General features: G+C 45.0%; 1 protein-coding gene across 1 annotated transcript in view; it reads right to left on the bottom strand.

Annotated features, from left to right (window-relative positions):
- Window positions 1-14,410, bottom strand: part of LOC126235336 (uncharacterized) — a 148,037-nt gene extending 133,627 nt beyond the window's left edge. Inside the window, exons 1-2 of the mRNA XM_049944058.1 lie at window positions 14,317-14,410; window positions 3,882-4,072 (exon numbers count right to left, since the gene is read on the bottom strand). Of these exons, the coding sequence (XP_049800015.1) occupies window positions 3,882-4,072; window positions 14,317-14,410 (285 nt within the window). The remainder of the gene's footprint in view (window positions 1-3,881; window positions 4,073-14,316) is intronic.
- Window positions 14,411-17,323: the final 2,913 nt, after the last annotated feature.

The raw sequence follows: 17,323 nt of genomic DNA on the forward strand, positions 1-17,323 counted from the left end.
TCAACAGATGGCAGCAGTTTTGCCACCCTGGTTTAGCAGTTTGCCTCCTCGTTCGCATCCGCTACTTCCTGTTGTGCGCTCATAGGTAGCACACCTCGCCTGGTACACGTCCACCGCGGCGCTCAGGGGCCACAGCTCAGTGTAAGTGTCCTGGTATTATTTGTATATTTCCCGACCCAGGCAGTCGCCCGTAGTGCTGTCTGGTGTCACTTTCGCATGGACATAGGTTTCACAGCATCTAGCCCGACCGGTGGTTTCTAAATGTTTTTGAAAAGTTTTTAAAACTTTTCTGTGAAATGTTTTGCTTTTGTGTGTATTGCGGCGTGTGAAAATTACCTCTCGTCTCTTGTTATTTCCAGTACGACACCTGAAGGTGGACTTACAAGAACCCGAAACCGGCCGTGTAATAATAAAAGAAATTAACAACTGAAGCGGTATTTTCAACCTCTGGTACCTTGTGTTTATAAATGTTACTATTAAGAGGAAAAATTGGACAGATGCGGGGTCTGCTGTACAGCACAAGGTTGGGTTGTAGCTCGCCGCACTGTGTGCTCGTCTGCTTGTTGACAGCGCTCTGCGGGGCTCTCGCCCTCACCACACAGGTAGCCAGCAGGCAACGAGTGCACTCGTCGTGTTCACTAGCAGCTGCAAATGCCAAGTGGAATGGAATGCGTTTCTAAAATGTCAAAAGTATTTAAATATACAACCCGTGAAAACTCACTGCCGTCTGTTAACTGTTTATAATGGACCTTCAGTTTAACATAAATCTGTAATTCATCGTAGATGTCACAGTGTTTTTCTTAATAGCAATGTTAAAGAAATGTCATGCACCAATATCCGACTGTATAATTTCGTCTCTCGAATGATCATACTACTGGTATGAAAAGATTCTTTTTATTCAGCTTATATATTCTCTGCTGATAGTGCTGCCACAAACCGTTCGTGAACGGTTACAAGCTCGTGGAACGGAATATGAATAGCTGCTCGTAGATGCATGACTGATAGGCGATCAGCCTTTATATGGACGACGCCTCTCATTCACATCCATTACCAATGTGTGACCTGAAGCATCATCATAGGCTAATACTGTATGCTGGAATGGATTCGTATCTGGGACATTTAATCTGGCGGAAGTTTCAAACCAGCGCACAACCCGCTACAAAGTAGAAATTCATTCTGGAAGTTCGGATTTTCTCCAAGTACTTGCGGGTAAAGTGCTGATTTTTTCATCTGGTAAGACTTTGCGAACTATAAACGTTTTGATTTTGACGTAATCTGTATCACTTTTATCTTTTAAACTTACTTTTATAGCTGTCTATCTTGTAGATGGGACTTGCCGTTGGTGGGGAGGCTTGCGTGCCTCAACGATACAGGTAGCCGTGCCGTAGGTGCAACCACAACGGAGGGGTATCTGTTGAGAGGCCAGACAAACGTGTGGTTCCTGAAGAGGGGCAGCAGCCTTTTCAGTAGTTGCAGGGGCAAAAGTCTGGATGATTGACTGATCTGGCCTTGTAACACTAACCAAAACGGTCTTGCTGTGCTGGTACTGCGAACGGCTGGAAGCAAGGGGAAACTACAGACGTAATTTTTCCCGAGGGCATGCAGCTTTACTGTATGATTAAATGATGATGGCACCCTCTGGGGTAAAATATTCCGGAGGTAAAATAGTCCCCCATTCGGATGTCCGGGTAGGGACTACTCAAGAGAACGTCGTTATCAGGAGAAAGAAAACTGGCGTTCTACGGAACGGAGCGTGGAATAGTCAGATCCCTTAATCGGTCAGGTAGGTTAGAAAATTTAAATACGGAAATGGATACGTAAAGTTAGATATAGTGGGAATTAGTGAAGTTCGGTGCCAGGAGGAACAAGACTTAGTTTAACATTAGGATAATTTTTCCGTCTCTACAGTTTCTCTGTGTAGTATTACCATTTACTTACAGTTTCATCATACATTAGGTCTACGGCTGTTTGACATCAGTATGTCAGACAAATATTTAAAAGACATACTAATTAATTATTCATAAAAACTGTCTGACTATAGTCAATTTTTTCAATAATAGAAAGCATCATGGAAAACAAACGCTACACTGCTTTAAGAACATGCAAAATCCAGTCCAACGCAGTTCTAGCGAAATTATAATAAATAAGCAGATAAAAGAACAGAAATATAAATCTGTAGTTTCCATTTTCTACTCTCATGAAACCATAACTTATAAATGGCTAACACAAGTGCTGAACTTCGAAAAAGTTTGTCTCCCGTTCCGTCAATCCTTTTAAAAGCTTTGTCTAGCCGCTACCAGGCAGTAGATGCAAGCTAGGCCGACACGATGACATACCTAGTAAGCCGCTGGGCGGTATTGTTTACATTTCGTTAAAACATTCCTGATAGACGGGGATTGCGACATAAGTCAAGGCCGAGGCCCATAGAACCGCTAGGGCTGCAACACAGTAAGACCAAGAGTGAGGCATCATTTTGTAACTCTGAGCACTTGTGTGCTACCGACAAACTCACACGTTGCAAATTTTACCGTGCCTAACAACTCGTGCTCTGTGAAGAGCGAACTAGGGAAAGCTGATAGGGTAAGTATATGACAAACCCACTCGTCATCCCCGTCCCTCCCCAGGAGGACTACTTCAGTAGCGTATCTATAAGTATGTGCCGCTATAGAAGAAAACTTAAGATTAGGTGGGTAGATCAGGTAACTGACGAGGAGGTAGTGAACAGAATTGGAGAGAAAAGAAATTTGTGGCACAACCTAACTAGAAGAAGGAATCAGTTGATGGGGCACAGTCTGTGACATGAAGGGATCATCAATATAGTATTGGAAGTTTGGGCGGTATAAATAGCAGAGAGAGACCAAGAGATGAATACAGTAAGCAGATCCGGAAGGATGAGTTACAGTAGTTTTTTGGAGATGAAGATGCTTGCACAGCATAGAGGAGCATGGAGAGGTGCACCATACCAGTCTTTGGACTGAAGATCACATTTATAAAGTGATTATGTTTCGTTTGTGCGGCGCTCAACTGCGCCGCCATGAGCACCCGTACGAAGTCCCAATTTTTACTCAGTCAAATTTTTTACACAGTCGAATCGATCCAGTGTCATGAATGACGATGATGATGAAATGATGACAACAGAAACACCCAGTCCTCAGGCAGAGAAAATCCCCAACCCGGCCGGGAATCGAACCAGAGATTCCGTCGTCCAGAGGCAGCAACACTAGCCACTAGAGCACGAGATGCGGACACAGCAACAATAAGGAGGTGAATAATCTAGCTTGGGGGTCAAGGCATTCAGTAGTGCCACCTTCCTATCTGAGTCTTGATCCGGAGACAGTGATGGGGTTTTCAGTTTGAGGGTAACCACCGCAAATCGTTGGTGATCATCTGCTGACAGACTGCCCGCTGGCTAACTCGTCAAGTTTCGGCACGTGGCTCGCTATATCTATGAGTGTGTGTGATTGCCCGACTGTAACGTACAACGGGAGGGGAGTGTGATTATTGTGCTTTCAGTCCTATTGTTCTTGGTTGGTGCTCACTTATACGTCACAGAGAGTGAAACACATTTATGTTGTGTTTGAACTGTATTGTATAGGAAATGTTTTCTTTATTGTTTCATGTTGTTGTTGCCAATTTCGGAGAAGCATCTGTTCTGTAGGAAATGCTCTTGATTTGTAATTAATTGTTTATGATTCTATTGATGAGACTGTGTTTTTGTGAAAATACTGAAGATATTAATTAATGCTTGTATAAAATTAGCTCACACCTGCACAGCTGCCAACCTACAGTTCCCTACACTGAAATTTTGTAGTACAGCATTCTACTATGTTTCCTCCCCAGAACCGTCCGGCCTCCAAGGAGGAACAGGAGCGATACGTAACTGGACAGCGGGCCGCGACAATCTTGAGGAGGTCGTGCTGCCAGGCGACGACGGCGGTCTCGGAGCGCGGCGTGAGGAAGACGAGCCAGGCGTCCCTCCAGCAGGCGGCGGCGCCGTCGCCCGTGCCCGGCAGCCGGCCGCCGCTCGCCACGCCCAGGGCGCGCAGCTGCAGTTCCTCGCACAGCCGCGCCCCTGCACAGGCGGCGCTCTAAGCCTCTCAGAGTCCAAACGGCGAAGCCAGCGGAATACTGAAACACGTGTCAGTATGTACACTTTGACAATAGTAACTAACAAAATTTCTCAAATTATTGTGCATTTCAAAGTTTACGATGAATCTTACCACTGACTCATAGTAGTTTCACTGATAAGTTTGAAAAAACCTACACTAAATTATCTGTGTCATCTTCTGTTAGTAAACATGTGCCCTCACGAGGAAGACTTAGGAAAGTGGTTCACAATCAAATTTGGACCTCGCATAAAGGGTGCCCGGAAAATCCAGTAACAAACTTCTAGGACTTCTAGAGGGGAGTGCGTAGGTAATATTTTGAATAATGATCCATATCCGGAAACGCACCGTTCCCTACTATAGCCGTTTGAAAACATGTTTGGTACGTAGTATAACACCCCAACGACCCCCTTAAAGTCAATTAAGACAGAATATCATAATATTAAGTAGGGAAGAGTTATCTTGGAAAATACGACATCTTTGCCGATAAGCTAACACCAAGAAGTTTTGATAACAACAACATTATACATCACTGAGAGTTTTTGTTATAAAAATAGGAGGAAGAAACCTCAGATTTAATTAATGGACAAATATCCAAGTGATAATTGCAATTAATATCTTGAAAGCTAAGTCCAAGGTGATGTTAGTCAGAGATAACTGTTATGTGGAAGAGAGTTGTAAGCGCAACGAAGAAATTCAGTACGCCTACAATACTATTTCACAGAAGAAGTCGCTTGCTGGCTCTCGTCCTGTAAGGACGTGCGAGAACAATTCTTGTCTTAGTTATTGAGAGTACGGAATGCGACGAGATTGTTTTGCGTTCAGAAGTGTTTCTTGCGTGACGTGAATCACGAACTTCGAAAACTGATTTTCTAAGCACAGACAGGAACTGATACACGCTTATAAACGTGCATAACGGGTTAATTGAACTTTATTGGCGAAACTAGTGAATATTGTACATGACTTTCAAATAGTTGGAACTAAAAGAAGAGTGAATAGTATATCAAAGGACTACACTCAATTAGTCTCGAGTAGGACACAATTACACGACTTCACGAAGATAATACAATTGCGCTGAAAAGTCGTCGTAATTGTCAAGAAACTTAATTTTAATACAACTGACTTTACCAACCAATTGCGTGTGCGTGTGGTGCGAAATTTGTAAAGTATTTACTGGTGAAGGAACAATAAACTGTTCGTTCCAAGTGAAATATCAAGCGTGGACTACATTATTAAGTGATTTAATCAGTGATAGTTAACCATCGACTGTTCAGCAAGGACAATTTAATCTGAATATCAAAATGCCTACTTCATTAATTGAAAAGAGAACTTTTGAACATTTTTTTTTAACATTACGGCGTAGGTTCACTCAGACGTGATCAGAGAGTATCTGTGGATCTCGCTTCATACAGGTTCAACAACTCCATAGCAACGAGTCAACAACGTACAAGAAGACTGATAATTACAATGTTTCCTCGCAAGTGGTGGTGTGCACGATGCGGATAAGACAAGATTTAACAACTACTGCATATCGGGCAAAGAATCATTCAATCTTAACCAACGGGGACCTACGTCATCGCGCATCGTGTCTCAACTCCACTGCGAGAGCTGTGGCAGTAGCAGCTCTACGTCGGGGACGCCACACAGTAGGTACGCAACAGGGTAGTCATAGCGGCGGGTGGATTCGTCTGATCGGCTGATCTCATTTGACGCCTATGACTGGTTCGAACCTCGTTCAGGTGTCTGTAAGTGTTAGAGTAACATGGTTGAGTACTCGTTTGCATCACGAAGCTCACGGTAATGGAAGAGCTGCTCGTCGCATTTATCAAGATGTTCTCCAGAGCGTTTGGCTCTACCGCATAGCCTTTTCGCCACAATTACGCAAGGGCTTCGAGAAAGTGTACCTTGGCCGTCAGCAGACGTGACCGCGGTGCTCCAAGGAGACGTCGGACACCCAAATTGCAAGAGGTAATACTGCACCACGTTGAATAACACCCGTCGACGAGTACACAAGTTTCTTTGGCTATTAATGAGTGGAACTGTAAAACAAGTGATGGATTGCCAAGCCCAACCAATTACTTCTAAAAGTGGTTGCTTTACCAACCCGTTTTCAAGCGGTTGTAGCACGAAAACGGTACGTTTCCCGACATCGGAACGAATTCAGAATATTATCTACCCATTCTCCACTACAAGTTGTAGAAGCTTGTACCGTGAATTTCCAATCACCCTGTATAAAGACAAGATATAAAAAGCATCTCTTACGAAAGAAAAAAGTGACTGTACATATTTACACGTTTGCCGAATATTTACTGATTGATAACCATACCCTCCTACCCCCATGAACCACGGACCTTGCCGTTGGTGGGGAGGCTTGCGTGCCTCAGCGATACAGATGGCTGTACCGTAGGTGCAACCACAACGGAGCGGTATCTGTTGAGAGGCCAGATAAACGTGTGGTTCCTGAAGAGAGGCAGCAGCCTTTTCAGTAGTTGCAGGGGCAACAGTCTGGATGATTGACTGATCTGGCCTTGTAACACTACCAAAAACGACCTTGCTGTGCTGGTACTGCGAACGGCTTAAAGCAAGAAGCAACTACAGCCGTAATTTTTCCCGAGGGCGTGCACCTTTACTGTATGGCTGAATGATGATGGCGTCCTCTTGGGTAAAATATTCCGGAGGTAAACTAGTCCCCCATTCGGATCTCCGGGCGGGGACTACTAAGGAGGACGTCGTTATCAGGAGAAAGAAAACTGGCGTTCTACGGATCGGAGCGTGGAATGTCAGATCCCTTATCGGGCAGGTAGGTTAGAAAATTTAAAAAAGGAAATCGATAGGTTGAAGTTAGATATAGTGGGAATTAGTGAAGTTCGTTGGCAGGAGGAACAAGACTTTTGGTCAGGTGAATACAGGGTTATAAATACAAAATCAAATAGTGGTAATGCAGGAGTAGTTTTAATAATGAATAAGCAAATAGAAGTGCGGGTAAGCCACTACAAACATCATAGTGAACGCGTTATTGTGGCCAAGATAGAGACGAAGCCCACGCCTACTACAGTAGTACAAGTTTATATCCCAACTAGCTCTGCAGATGATGAAGAAATTGATGAACTGTATGATGAGATAAAAGAAATGATTCAGGTATTGAAGGAAGACCAAAATTTAATAGTCATGGGTGACTGGAATTCAACAGTAGGAAAAGGAAGAGAAGGAAACGTAGTAGGAGAATTTGTATTAGGGCTAAGAAATGAAAGAGGAAGCCGTCTGGTAGAATTATGCACAGAGCATAACTTAATCATAGCTAACACTTGGTTCAAGAATCATGAAAGAAGGTTGTATACATTGAAGAAGCCTGGAGATACTAGAAGGTTTCAGATAGATTATATAATGGTAAGGCAGAGATTTAGGAACCAGGTTTTAAATTGTAAGACATTTCCAGGGGAAAATGTGGACTCTGACCACAATCTATTGTTTATGAACTGCAGATTAAAACTGAAGAAACTGCAAACAGGTAGGAATTTAAGGAGATGGGACCTGGATAAACTGGAAGAACCAGAGGTTGAAAAGAGTTTCAGTGAGAGCATAAGGAAACAATTGACAGGAGTGGGGGAAAGAAATACAGTAGAAGAAGAATGGGTGGCTTTGAGAGATGAAATAGTGAAGGCAGCAGAGGATCAATTAGGGAAAAAGATGAGGGCTAGTAGAAATCCTTGGGTAACAGAAGAGATACTGAATTGGTTCAAATGGCTCTGAGCACTATGGGACTTAACTTCTGAGGTCATCACTCCCGTAGAACTTAGAACTACTTAAACCTCACTAACCTAAGGACATCACACAAATCAATGCGCGAGGCAGGATTCGAACCTGCGACCGTAGCGGTAACGCGGTTCCAAACTGAAGCGCTTAGAACCGCACGGCCACACCGGCCGGCGATACTGATTTTGATGAAAGGAGATAATATAAAAATGCAGTTAATAAAGCAGGCAAAAAGGAATAGAAACGTCTCAAAAATGAGATCAACAGGAAGTGCAAAATGGCTAAGCACGGATGGCTAGAGGACAAATGTAAGGAAGTAGAGGCTTATCTCACTAGGAGTAAGATAGATACTGCCTACAGGAAAATTAAAGAGACCTTTGCAGAAAAGAGAGCCACTTGTATGAATATCAAGAGCTCAGATGGAAACCGAGTTCAAAGCAAAGAAGGGAACGCAGAAAGGTGGAAGGAGTATATAGAGGGTCTACACAGGGGCGATGTTCTTCAGGACAATATTATGGAAATGGAAGAGGATATAGCTGAAGATGAAATGGGAGATAAGATACTGCGTGAAGAGTTTGACAGAGCACTGAAAGACCTGAGTCGAAACAAGGCCCCCGGAGTAGACAACATTCCATTAGAACTAATGACGGCCTTGGGAGAGTCAGTTCTGACAAAACTCTACCATCTGGAGAGCAAGATTTACGAGATAGGCCAAGATCTACGAGACAGGAGAAATACCCTCAGACTTGAAGAAGAATTAAATAATTCCGATCCTAAAGAAAACAGGTGTTGACAGATGTGAAATTTATCGAACTATCAGTTTAATAAGTCACAGCTGCAAAATACTAACTCGAATTCTTTACAGACGAATGGAAAAACTGGTAGAAACCGACCTTGGCGAAGATAAGTTTGGATTCCGCAGAAATGTTGGAACACGTGAGGCAATACTGACCGTACGACGTATCTTAGAAAATAGATTAAGGAAAGGCAAACCTACGTTTCTAGCATTTGTAGACTTAGAGAAAGCTTTTGACAATGTTGACTGGAATACACTCTTCCAAATTCAAAAGGTGGCAGGGGTAAAATACAGGGAGCGAAAGGCTATTTACAATTTGTACAGAATGCAGATGGCAGTTATAAGAGTCGAGGGACATGAAAGGGAAGCAGTGGTTGGGAAGGGAGTGAGACAGGTTTGTAGCCTATCCCCAATGTTATTCAATCTGTATATTGAGCAAGCAGTAAAGGAAACAAAAGAAAAATTCGGAGTAGGTATTAAAATCCATAGAGAAGAAATAAAAACTTTGAGGTTCGCCGATGTCATTGTAATTCTGTCAGAGACAGCAAAGGACTTGGAAGAGCCGTTGAACGGAATGGACATTGTCTTGAAAGGAGAATATAAGATGAACATCAACAAAAGGAAAACGAAAATAATGGAATGTAGTCGAATTAAGTCAGGTGATGCTGAGGGAATTAGATTAGGAAATGAGACACTTAAAGTAGTAACGACGTTTTGCTATTTGGGGAGCAAAATAGCTGATGATGGTCGAAGTAGAGAAGATATAAAATGTAGACTGGAAATGGCAAGGAAAGCGTTTCTGAAGATGAGAAATTTGTTAACATCGAGTATAGATTTAAGTGTCAGGAAGTCGTTTATGAAAATATTTGTTTGGAGTGTAGCCATGTACGGAAGTGAAACATGGACGATAAATAGTTTGGACAAGAAGAGAATAGAAGCTTTCGAAATGTGGTGCTACAGAAGAATGCTGAAGATTAGATGGGTAGATCACAGAACTAATGAGGAGGTATTGAATAGAATTGGGGAGAAGAGGAGTTTGTGGCACAACTTGACGAGAAGAAGGGACCGGTTGGTAGGACATGTTTTGAGGCATCAAGGGATCACCAATTTAGTATTGGAGGGCAGCGTGGAGGGTAAAAATCGTAGAGGGAGGCCAAGAGATGAATACACTAAGCAGATACAGAAGGATGTAGGTTGCAGTAGCTACTGGGAGATGAAGAAACTTGCACAGGATAGGGTAGCTTGGAGAGCTGCATCAAACCAGTCTCAGGACTGAAGACCACAACAACAACATGTCCAACCGTACTCGAGGTAAACGGGTTTTAAGGGTTGGGTAGGCAGATAGACGGTCAAGAAAGTGAGACTAGTAGGGTTCCATTTTTAACTATTTACGTGACGAAATCCTAACAACGAAAATACACTCCTGGAAATGGAAAAAAGAACACATTGACACCGGTGTGTCAGACCCACCATACTTGTTCCGGACACTGCGAGATGGCTGTACAAGCAATGATCACACGCACGGCACAGCGGACACACCAGGAACCGCGGTGTTGGCCGTCGAATGGCGCTAGCTGCGCAGCATTTGTGCACCGCCGCCGTCAGTGTCAGCCAGTTTGCCGTGGCATACGGAGCTCCATCGCAGTCTTTAACACTGGTAGCATGCCGCGACAGCGTGGACGTGAACCGTATGTGCAGTTGACGGACTTTGAGCGAGGGCGTATAGTGGGCATGCGGGAGGCCGGGTGGACGTACCGCCGAATTGCTCAACACGTGGGGCGTGAGGTCTCCACAGTACATCGATGTTGTCGCCAGTGGTCGGCGGAAGGTGCACGTGCCCGTCGACCTGGGACCGGACCGCAGCGACGCACGGATGCACGCCAAGACCGTAGGATCCTACGCAGTGCCGTAGGGGACCGCACCGCCACTTCCCAGCAAATTAGGGACACTGTTGCTCCTGGGGTATCGGCGAGGACCATTCGCAACCGTCTCCATGAAGCTAGGCTACGGTCCCGCACACCGTTAGGCCGTCTTCCGCTCACGCCCCAACATCGTGCAGCCCGCCTCCAGTGGTGTCGCGACAGGCGTGAATGGAGGGACGAATGGAGACGTGTCGTCTTCAGCGATGAGAGTCGCTTCTGCCTTGGTGCCAATGATGGTCGTATGCGTGTTTGGCGCCGTGCAGGTGAGCGCCACAATCAGGACTGCATACGACCGAGGCACACAGGGCCAACACCCGGCATCATGGTGTGGGGAGCGATCTCCTACACTGGCCGTACACCAGTGGTGATCGTCGAGGGGACACTGAATAGTGCACGGTACATCCAAACCGTCATCGAACCCATCGTTCTACCATTCCTAGACCGGCAAGGGAACTTGCTGTTCCAACAGGACAATGCACGTCCGCATGTATCCCGTGCCACCCAACGTGCTCTAGAAGGTGTAAGTCAACTACCCTGGCCAGCAAGATCTCCGGATCTGTCCCCCATTGAGCATGTTTGGGACTGGATGAAGCGTCGTCTCACGCGGTCTGCACGTCCAGCGCGAACGCTGGTCCAACTGAGGCGCCAGGTGGAAATGGCATGGCAAGCCGTTCCACAGGACTACATCCAGCATCTCTACGATCGTCTCCATGGGAGAATAGCAGCCTGCATTGCTGCGAAAGGTGGATATACACTGTACTAGTGCCGACATTGTGCATGCTCTGTTGCCTGTGTCTATGTGCCTGTGGTTCTGTCAGTGTGATCATGTGATGTATCTGACCCCAGGAATGTGTCAATAAAGTTTCCCCTTCCTGGGACAATGAATTCACGGTGTTCTTATTTCAATTTCCAGGAGTGTAGCTACCTTACTCTTTATTCGAAATGTTGCAGTTGCAGTCTATACATCAGCATATTAATCGTAGCTACGCTGTAGATCCAAATCACCTTTACAGGAATGCAAATAAAATCCATTTGCCTATACACGTGGTAATTCAGATCCCACTATTAATGCCACCGCGTTTTAGATGTGCGAGCATTCCCATTGCTACCTTAAGGAACATTTCGGCTAATGAACGTTTTCTGGCTGTGACACGTCTAATGGAGAATTCGAAACATTGTAGAATACGTTTGGCAGCTACGTCGCCGTTTATTTCCTGGGGTGATGCAGAATTATCCTACTAAATTTACTCACTAATAACAGTTTTTGTTATTTCGATAAACATCCCGAATGATTGTCACATAAGCGGTTACATAAAGGTAGACAATTCATGTTTTTTAGTCCAGAAAGCTCTATGCCACAGAAACTGCTGATCATTTTGACACTTTAATTGCGAAATTGCCGGGTTATTCATGTCTGGAGTAATAATACTGCTTCCCACGCCCGGGTTCCCGGGTTCGATTCCCGGCGGGGTCAGGGATTTTCTCTGCCTCGTGATGGCTGGGTGTTGTGTGCTGTCCTTAGGTTAGTTAGGTTTAAGTAGTTCTAAGTTCTAGGGGACTTATGACCACAGCAGTTGAGTCCCATAGTGCTTAGAGCCATTTGAGCCATTTTTTGAGTAATAATACAGGTAGAGGGCCATTTGCCTGGGTTGTCTGCTAGCGTAGTGAAAGGTGTTTGCTACTGCAAGGGAGGTCTGGTTTGTTTTCGGTTCTAATCTCGATGGAGGCAGATAGACTATCAGTAAAGGAATTTTAAGAAATTCTCGCGCCCCCAATACGTTTTATTGCTACCTTTATTCTGTACTGGTGCCCTGTGGATGTTGATATGAAACTCTTGTAGAATTTCATACTTGTTACGGCCTACTTTTTCCGCTTCTGTCAATAATTGAATTGACTTAAGTGTGGCACTGAATGATTTTTAACTGAATTTCGTTATGAATCTTCATGCATTGCTAAATTTGCACACTTTCAATGTAGGTCAGCAACGGTAATCCAGTATGACTGGTCTGAACGTTGACACAGACCATTTCGCTGCCGAATGCGCATAATATTTTGCTAATTCGTAACGACCTGGGGTACATTGTCTTACTACAACAGTTACGTTATCTCGATAAGCTGAAATTCGTTTTTATTACTACAGTTCATACTAATTAGCGTTTCTTCTTTCATTTATATCTTATATTTAGGTGTTGTGGTTAACACGCTAATCAGCATTAATATAGTCTTACACATGATTGAAAACACTGTGACAAATTTCGGATAGTTTTCCAATTTCACGCCTGTGCATAGTATGTTGGTAGCACTTCGTCGCCTTGCCTGTTATGCTGTGTAGCAGACTTTAAAGCTGTGCGGATCAGCATAACGTAAAGGCGAGGGGTCTCGCTCGTTTTGTCCACGACTGTACATGTTCTGGGGCATCAAGGGATCACAAATTTAGCATTGGAGGGCAGCATGGAGGGTAAAAATCGTAGAGGTAGACCAAGAGATGAATACACTAAGCAGATTCAGAAGGTTGTGGATTGCAGTAAGTACTGGGAGATGAAGAAGCTAGCACAGGATAGAGTAGCATGGAGAGCTGCATCAGACCAGTCTCAGGACTGAAGACAACACAACAACAACCATACCCTGAAAAATGTGGAAGACCGTGTTAGTTTGCATAGAGAAGGCATAGGGTGCAAGTTGGATCTACCGGTAGAACTTTACACATCTGGAACTCAGGGACGGAAATTTACTGAATGACCAACTACCTCCATGATGTCATTCGTATATATCTAAAAGAAATATTCACGAATGTCTATACAATCCCTCAAGAAGTGAAAACCAACCAATGAGGACTAAAAGCACTTCTACCACAATCAACTGTGTACATAAACTGTTTTTCATCATGTTACACATTTTCACTAATTATCCTACAAGTGCGCTCTCAGCAGCAATAGTTTACATTATTTCAGTGGATAACAATTTCGAGATAATTCGTGAAACAGTATTATCAGCTATGTTCATCCTTCTGAAGCAGCATTTCGCAGCATATAATCAGTAAACAACAAACAGGAACAAAATTCAAAATTCACTACAATTTGCTTGCGTCCATGGACGGCGTGAAAGTATGCATACCGCGACCCCCATTTTGATTTTGGACTTCATAACGTAAGAAGTGGTCCTGTAGATTACACATACCGTCAAGAGTGAACCTGTAGGCTAGCTGAACACAAAACTACCTCTAAAGACTGACCCTTCATAGATTCTTACCCTTGCTTAATTGTTCGCTGATGTCTCAAGCTTGCCGTCTTACAAAGATATTGATGGTATTCGCTCCAATCAAAGAAACTATTGTGATTATATTAACATTTTGCTGCATGGTCCGAAAGAACAGATACCACCTTAGTATATTTATATTAACACCAATAAAACTCTGCTTTTAAATCGTCCGCCAACAGTCAGTGTAGTGGCATAGTTACCAGAGCGCCATCTGTGTCTACCATTTAATAGGGAATGCTCACAGCCAGAAGCTCAGTGTAAATGTCTCAACTTACCACCTTGGAGGCGACGACTACCACCATCAACACGGCACATGGCTTTGTCACACTGATAGCAGCCTACCTGAGTCCACAGAGGCAATTCGACGAACGAGACTCCTATGTGGAGATCTAACTGTGAAGCACTATGCGTGGAACTCTCGTCGTGACAGCCCAAGGGTAGAGCAACTAAAGGTCCTTGAAGAACCCCTGGGGGCAATTACCTTCGACCCTGATGATCTGACACAGGTTCCACATAACAGAACCCATCGCCATGATGTTCTCGATGTGGTGAAGCCAAATAACCTCCACCTCCATGTCACCACCGTAGTGGACCTCACCTCGGAGCGCAACACAGTCATTGGCGCAATTAGGAACGCCCACATCTGTGGTCACTAACTGCAATCAGTACGCTGAATGACTCAACAACAATGTTCGCCCAATGGTAGACGTCTCCACCACTCATAGGGCTAATGAGGCCACGTCAGCTCTAACAGGGAAAACCAAACGAGCATTCTGACAAGCGTCGGTTCACACTACATACTCACCGCGGCATCATGAGACTTCCTTTCCCTTACTGCAAGACGTCAAAACGCCAAAGAACAAGGCCCGATAGCGATGGTAACAGTTCTGCAACTGCTCTGATCACAGGGAGATGAACAGACTGCAACGGGAGCTTCACATCCGAGCCAGAAGTATGGGAGGACTTCCTGCTGTCTAGGAGCAAGTGGAGCCTCATCAGTCCCTCCTATACCTGCGACTTCCAGGGGCCGGCAGGCCAGATCTACGATCCTTTAAGCAAAGCCGAAATCTTCGAGGCCCAAAATACAGTAGATCATAATGGTGTCGATGAAACATGGCACAGGAGTGACAACTGGTACAGGAGAACAGCGACGCAGCTCTTCCAGTGCTGCCAGTGCTGACAACACCTGCTGAAACCGAGACCCTGATCCATAGGTTGGGAAACCATCCAGCCCAAGGCACAGACAGGGTGACTAACAAGCAGATCAAACATGGACCAAGAAAGCAGTTGGTACTTGTCACCCAGATCTTCAGCCAGTGCCTGCTCTAAGTTATTTCCCATCACACTGGAGGATCGCCCACACAGTCCCGGTACAGGCCAATCGACGTGCTACCCACGTTATCAAAACCTCGAACGGCTCATCGTTGTGAGACTGAAAACAACCAATTCTGGACAATACATTATCAGTACCCATCAGTTTGCTTTCCAGCTGAAACTGTCCGCAGAGCTCTAGCTTCTATGAAAGACAGAATATATTGATTTCAACCTTAATATGTCAAACTACACCTCCGCTGCTTTACTTGACGTCGAGGAGGCTTATGTCCATGTATGGAAGGAAAATTTACTGGTCAAAATTCATAACTTGGGAAAAATGTCACCCATGGTCCATAGAACTGTTCTATCGATAACGTTTCGTCCAAAGTTCGTTGGACATCTTCGGAGGTCTCCTGGTTTTGCTGAGACTTGCTGAACAGCTGAAACATCTGGTCATGAAAGCCTTCATTGTATGACTATCACCCATGCCTCCGTCTCATTGACAGCTATCTTCAGCATCTGCAACTCTTAGTTAAGGTCGAAGGGCTTCGCTCCAGCTTGAAACACCTCATGGACGGTAGTACTCATGGACTAGTACTGTCACCATTACTGTTCATCGCCTATGTGAACTGCTTCAATTGTGGTCCAATTCGCTGATGATACCGCCTACTAACAAGCAGTCGCCTAGTGACTGTAGTTATTAGGCGTCTCCAGCAGCAGTACCCTGTTACCGAACGATGGGCTGCAGCACCGCAATGACCCTTAACGCTGTCAAGATCGGAACTGTAATGTTTACACGCCGGCGTCCTAACCTGTGTGACAGGTCCACCTTTCACCATAGAGAACTAGAATGGGCTGCCCATATAAAATATTTGGGGATCATCCTGATACCAAACTCCTCTTTAATCAACACGTCCAGGAGGAGAGGGTGCTGACCATTCACCTCACCATACAACTGTACCCACGGTTTGGCACCTCTGTTTGGCACCACTGTTTGCAAGTCCACCCGAAACTTGGCTTCTTCCGAGCTACACTCCTCCCAGCGATCTTGTACAGCTGTTCTTCATGGTGAGCAACATTTCCTTCAAATCTCCAACGCATTCAACGACTTCAGAATCGGTGCTTGTGTCTAATCCTGGGGGGCACCGAGGTGTGTATGAATTCTGGATCAACCAGCCGACTGTCCAAGAGTTGACCATACGCACCTCACGGAAGTTGCTGGATGAGGTCGAACTGCTGTATCCGCACTCGGGACATCTGGAATACACGACTGTCATGCCTCGGCGCTGGCACCTCGTGCCGTCACTGAATTCCCTCAATAACGTCAACACCAGTAACCACGATAAAGCCTTAAGGACCATGAGCCCGCAATCTTTATAATGTACAGATAAAGATATTGTTACCTTTCTACCTGCCACATAGAAGTCCAGCACTTCAGTTTCACCACAACAGAGAGCAAACGTGTGAACCAGGAAACCATACAATGGAAACGCACTCGTGTTTGCTACAGAGAACTGAGCAAGTTTGAAAGGGGTCAAACTATAGTCTTCCGAGTGATGGTCTTTTCATGTAATTTCCACACAAGGTGAGTTGCGCGAGTTCTGCAACGATGCTGGTATCAGTGGTCGCGAGAACATTCTCGCTCCCGTAGACGAGGTTCTGGAGATCCATGCAGCACAGACGTCCGCCAGAATAGTCGTATTGTAATGGTAGCAGTGAGAGATCGTACATCAGCACAGATAAGACGGCTTGTGAGCCCAGACGTGTTGTGGGATTTAGACGAAGCACACTTATAGGCAGTCTTCCACTCAGTCTTCCACAGCATCGACGTGCACGGCTAGACTGGTGACATCAGAGGATGACTTAGAAGATGGAATGGCGCACCATGGTCTTATGCGATGAAAGTATATTCCACCTGCATGAAGGTGATGTTCGTTTGCGCTTATGACGTCATGTAGACCTGGTGAGATCTGCCTCGTTAGACCTGGTGAGTGCTGCCTCAAAGAGTGCATTCATCGAAGACACTCCTCCCAGCGATCTTGTACAGCTGTTCTTCATGGTGAGCAACATTTCCTTCCGTCCAAGACACACTGGCCACACCCAAGGCTTTCTGCTCTGGGGTGCGATAAACTACAACTCCCGTTCACCTTTTGTATTTCTGGAGCGGATGCTAA

Source organism: Schistocerca nitens, chromosome 2, assembly GCF_023898315.1.
Source record: "Schistocerca nitens isolate TAMUIC-IGC-003100 chromosome 2, iqSchNite1.1, whole genome shotgun sequence".
Classification (NCBI taxonomy): Eukaryota; Metazoa; Arthropoda; class Insecta; order Orthoptera; family Acrididae; genus Schistocerca; species Schistocerca nitens.